At 32.6% G+C, this 6000-nt stretch overlaps 1 protein-coding gene across 1 annotated transcript in view; it reads right to left on the minus strand.

Moving 5' to 3' along the window:
• The window catches only part of LOC149966192 (protein Wnt-11-like), a 41223-nt gene extending 36253 nt beyond the window's left edge, over positions 1-4970 (minus strand). Inside the window, exon 1 of the mRNA XM_090171058.1 lies at positions 4587-4970. Coding sequence (XP_090027184.1) covers positions 4587-4675 — 89 coding nt within the window. The 5' untranslated portion in view covers positions 4676-4970. The remainder of the gene's footprint in view (positions 1-4586) is intronic.
• Positions 4971-6000: the final 1030 nt, after the last annotated feature.

Raw genomic sequence — 6000 nt, forward strand, 5'->3', positions numbered from 1 at the left:
GTTTAAAAACCCAATATTATTTTAAATCTTCAAGTGCGCAATTTATCAAAAAGATGTCAATACTACTTTACTGTTTGAAACTCTACAATTCCTGTGCAATTTCCAATTGGACTTAGCATTATTCTAAGAAATTCCGAGCTAGCGAACTGCTCCCCTTTCAGCGATATCTCTCTCATTGCGGCGCTGTATTTGAATTGGAGGCGTAGCGCGCTAGGTGAGAAATATTTCCACGCGTTTCCTCTTTCAGGGAGAAAAGCTGTTCCATTCGCGGGTCGTTGCCAAAAGGAAGTCGTAAAGGATGGAGCGAAAGGATCTTTTAATAGGCCCCATAAAACTACCGCCCTTCTGTACACCATAAGTCAGAAATGTGTCGTACCTTAGCAGATAAAGTAAATCCTGGCGTAAAAAGCCTCAAAGACTACTTGATACCTTAAAACGATGAGATGCAAAACGGCTTATACGCTTTTCAGACTAGGCGTATAAAACCAAGGTTTAGTGCGTTTAGTAAATCAAAGGAAGATAAAATTAGCGAATAAGTAGATTAGTCCATTAGAAAAGGGATAATAAAGCTAAAAACTATACAAATTTGAAGAAATTTAAAAATAATTAATAGCTCGTACCGATAGGTCTTCGAGAAAACCAAAAGACGCGAAACTCGGACCAAATAGATCTGAGTGTGAGAAACTAAATTAAATTAAATAAAATAGCCAGAAATTCCAACGGTAGACTTGTTTCGTCCTATTTGGGACTCGATAATACCGTGCGTGAAATCAGGCTCGCGACTATAACACCGAAAAGAGAAACTAAGCCTAAACATTATTTTTTTTTAAACGAGTTGCAAAGCAAGGGAAAGCCGAATTTTTATAGTTTTTAGCTTTATTACCCCTTTCTAATGGACTAATCTACTTTATCGCAAATTGTATCTTCCTTTGCAATGCAGTCCCTAGGTGGTTCCTTTTAACCTAGTAAATCAAAGTTCGTCTTACATAAAAAAAATTAGGTATTAAATGTTAACTATGGTTCACTTAATGGAGTTTAAATTATACACCTCGTCAGAAAAGGGTATTAGAATGAAATGAAATGAAGGCAGCTAAGTTAATTAAATAATCAGCACCGCCTTAGCTAGGCTAACGCACCACCGTAGGCCCAAGTCATCGAGCGACTTTTAATGCCTTTAAACAGGTGGCCGGGTTTCAATTCGTAGGAGGGTGGTGGCAAGCCCTTAATGCCACGCGAGCCAACAGCTCCGTACACTATAAATATTACCGTTAAACTCTACAAGTTATTTTGGGAAGGGGAAACCGAAAAACTCGGGGGAAAACCCCTATAAGCACTGGGGAAAGAACTTGCAAAATCAACGCTAAAAGGGGTGGTTTCGAGTAGTCACCCAGTGCCACAAGCTGGGATCTAAAGTGATATCCACTCGGCCATCCCACCATTTAGATACCATTAAGTCGATTCCCTTAGCTCATTTTTCGTAGATTTTTACCTACAAACTTTAAATGTCAATATCGGATCCCTGTTAATCAATGGAAAGTAATACTTCAAATTTAAATCAAATAATTGATGTGTTCGTTATAAGCTCATGCATGAACAACATATGATTTAACTATTTAAATATTTTCAACTATTCTAAGAATTAGTAAATAAATATACTTCTTTTTTTAACTATAAACTTTATTTAATTTGGCTATGTAAATAATCAGTGGTGGCTGAATAGGGGGTACAGGGGTACAAGGGCACATTGTATCTCCTAGATTTCAGTCGGCGGTAAAATCAATGTTTTTATAACCTCCAAATTGCCATTCCAAAATTTAATCAATCATATTTCAATCTATTACTTTCCAAAACTCTCAGAAGTGATAATTTTACTATACGTAGTATAATAATATATTTACATAATTATAATAGTTGAGAAATATATTTTATTATATACTGAATTAGACGTACTATTTGTTAAATATGGCTTTATTGTAGTTAAAATCACAAGCAAATATGCTAAGCAAATATGTTATTTTCTTGGAGCACTGTGGGCTGTCGCAGATTTTAATTTTGTAATGCACCAAATATTTAATACTCGCCGCCACTTTAATGTACACGCAATTATCTCAATGACTGACAGCGATATATTATTTTTTAACAATTCTAAGATTATTTAAAGACTTTTGTTCTGTAATATATGCCTTTTTGGAAAAACGATCTATTTAAACTGATTCCCATAATTTATGCTACGAAATAGATTATTTATTAAGTTAAAAAAACTTATACTTTTAAACGTTGAAATAAAATAAGACTATTTTTAACAATGGGTTTTGTTTATTTTTTTAGATGTATTATTTGTCAAGGATTACAATAATGCAAAAAGTTTTAACCGAAATTTATTAATTAGAAAGATATGATAAATTTAAAATTGTTACTTGCCAGCAATTTTTACCTCGGAAAACACGACATATTTCGAGATTTTTGTACGTGTTGGATGAGGTAGGACTGATGACGAATTAGATTTAACGACAAGATATTACTATTTTTTAAAACGTGAAAACCGAAAATGTGTTTTCTACTACGGCTTTTTTGTTTTTTGTTTATTATTTGTCAAGGATTACAGTAATGCGAAAAGTTTTAACCGCAATTTAATATTTAGAAAGATATGATAAATATAAAATTGTTACTTGCCAGCAATTTTGGGTTAAGTGTAGAATAGCTGCCCCCCACCCGATTTTTTTATATATTTTTTGGATAGAGAGCAAGATGGGGATTATTTTAATTTTAATTTTTTTGGCGGTAATGAATATTAACAAAGATATGAATTTTTAAACATTGGCCTTTTGCAGTGAATTTTCCCTAGGTCGATTCTTTAAATTCCTAGATTTTAATGCGTTGTGGATAACGTGGGGCTGATGACGAAAAAGTAAATGTGGAAATGCAAAACATATTAACTTACTTGTTTATTTCAGGTATTTTCGACGTATTTCAATGCATTTTAGGGGTTTTGGCGGGGATAATAGGTTAGGTTATTTATATTATTAGGTTAGTTGGATTAATATCGGGTTGACGATACTTGATGCGTCAGGCTTGGTGCTGTCCTCTAGGTTGCGTTACAGATGGCCCAAAGCTTTTTTAGTATGGCGAAGTGAGTGCGCGGCGCCGTTAGGCGCCAATACTTAGAATACATTCGACGTTGTATAATACAACATCACACAGAAGACATATAATATGACATAGTACGGTTAAAAAAGGCTAAAATGCGTTGAAATACGGGAAAAATTCCCAACCCTTTAAAGTTAGTACTGTTTTGCATTTCAGCCTTTTTCTTTTTCGTCATAAGTCCTACTTTATCCAACACGTACAGAAATCTCGAAATATGCTAGCAAATAACAATTTATATTGATCATATCTTTTTAAATAATAACTTGCGGTTAAAACTTTTTGCATTACTGTAATCCTTGACAAATAACAAACCAAAAAAAAAACACAAAAAAAAGTACCTATTGTTAAAAAATTCCTAAAATAATATGGGTTTCTGTAATAGTAAATAATTTAACCTGCTAAGACTATTAAAAACTGTTTTGCCAATTGATGTCAAAAAATGGCTGACAGTTCGTTTATCTCATAGCAAAACCAAGTAAAGTCAATTTTGAAATTACCTGTTAGCTAAAGTATAACTGCCATTCTACACCTACTGAATAAATTCCAACGGCCAAAAAGATTACCCTAATAACTTTTGATAATTAAAATTTTAAAATTTAATTATCTAAAATTTAAAAAAAAAATCGTTTACTAGGTTTTGTCATAAATGGGGATGGTGTTATTTGTTTATTATGTGTATTTATTTAAAGGAAGTAAACATGTTTGTTTTTTTTTTAAAAATATATAATTTATAACTTATCCCAGTGCATTTAGTAAATAAACAAAACTACTTAAAGAAATACGTTAAGGTTATTTTACACCATGGGAAATATCTTATCAAATTATAACATAAATTATTGCTTTGGTCATTTTTGAAGTTGATACTAGTTTAAAGATATAAAAAATAAAATTAACGTTTACACTCAATGGTGAATCGCTTAGAATTAAGTGGGTCCCAATAAAAATATAAATTCGAAACTCATAAATGATTAATAAATAAATATATATCAGCAAATTCGGTAAACAGTGTCCGTAACATTGCTATTTGAACATTTTTAATATTTAAATAATCAAGTCAAAATATAAAAATAATCGATTTCCAGTAATTTATTTTTGGTTAAATTTAATATTTCACCCTATTGGAAATAATATTTTTACACTCGACGCTATCGCCACATGACTCGCAAAAAGAGTTTTTATCATTTTGGTAGCAAAATTAAATTTAAAAGCCCTCAATAAAGAAATCAAAATAAGTTAATAAAATAAACATTATAATTCTTTCAATATAAAAGCAAACGTAACTTAAAAACAACAATATCCACTTCTTGTACAATAAAAGTTTTAAAAATAAAAACGTTTATTGTACTAGAAGTGGATGTTGTTGTTTTTAAGTTATCTTATGTACAAGTGTCTTTATTAATTTTAAAAGCCAACGTATTAAAGAAAAAAAAACCACTTACATCCATTCAATGGAATCCGTAAAACTGAAACACAAAATGCACAGCACGTGAAAACACAGAATTCTGGTTAAAAACCTCGACGACAACATAACCGTTTTGTTTTCGAAACAAAATAACGACAGTTTACATTTTAAGTGAAGAGCTTTGATGCCTTTATCCCGGAGCACTTGGGCACATTAAGACGAACTCAAAGCGAGCGGAAAAGGGCAAACCATAAACCTTCACGTTGGAAAGTAAGGAAGTGGCTCTATCAGCGGGCTCCTTCGATTCTTCAAAACTATTTTCACCGAACTCACACCTCACCTATAATAGCCGTCTTGGACAGGGTATCCTCCGTCACGTGACCTTCTCTCTGATCGCGCCGCCTATTCTTTACCTCCTCCGTCGAGACACCTCGGCCAAGGGTCCAAGCTACCGCTCTCCTTCTCATTTCTTTCACTCAATTTTCACCCCCCTATAAGGTGTCTCAATCATACGTTTCAGTGAAATAACTACGGTTTTTTATGTCATTTTCTTTAACGTTAGCGTACTAGCCACAGTTTTATTTTCATTTTAATAAAAGTGATTTAAATGAGAAAAAAATGTATTTAAAATCTAACAGTTAGGTAGTAAACTACTAACTCCAGGAATATTGACGTGACTTAAGTCACCCATAACCATAATAAAAACAAGAGGTCACGGACCTTTAAGTACACAATCTCCCCGATGCATTAAATATATTTTAAATATGAAATTTAAAATTGAACCAATTTGCAATCATTTAGTAGAGGAATTTTATCGAAAATGAATTTTTTTAGTTAACTGGTTTTGAAAATAAGGAAGCACAAATCAAACATGTTAATTTAAATTAATTTTTGGACAAACTGAATTTTTCGAGTTACCTGGTTTTGAAAATTAAGACGCGAAACGTGAACACATTAATTAAAATTAATTTTTAGACGAACCGAATGTTTCGAGTTACCTGGTTTTGAAAATAAAAAAGTGAAACGAACACGTTAATTTAAATTAAATTTTAGACAAACCGAATTTTTCAAGGATTATCGCTGATACAGCTTTAGCTTTATAAGAACAATTTAAAATAACAGTAATTTTTAGTTTTAAAGATAACACCCAGGGCCGTTTTAACCCTTCCGTAGGCCTTAGGCTAAACTCTCTCATTAACCGACTTTTCGTAGGCCCTATTATTTAGAATCGTAGGCCCTAATGTCTCCTAAAATTTCCGTAGGCCCTAGGCACTGGCTACATTAAATTGGCGCTCCTATCAATAAATTCTAAAATTTATATTGGGACGAAATGCGAAAGAACATTAAAGAGATGCGACGTAGCTATTACGTAGGAATAGTTAAAACAAAAGGGGGGGGGCTAACTTAAAGAGAGCCCCCCCCCACTTTCGATTAAGCTCAAGGAACAGTAC

The sequence above is a fragment of the Leiobunum rupestre genome, chromosome 1 (genome assembly GCF_980474605.1).
Source record: "Leiobunum rupestre chromosome 1, qqLeiRupe1.1.hap1, whole genome shotgun sequence".
NCBI lineage: Eukaryota > Metazoa > Arthropoda > Arachnida > Opiliones > Sclerosomatidae > Leiobunum > Leiobunum rupestre.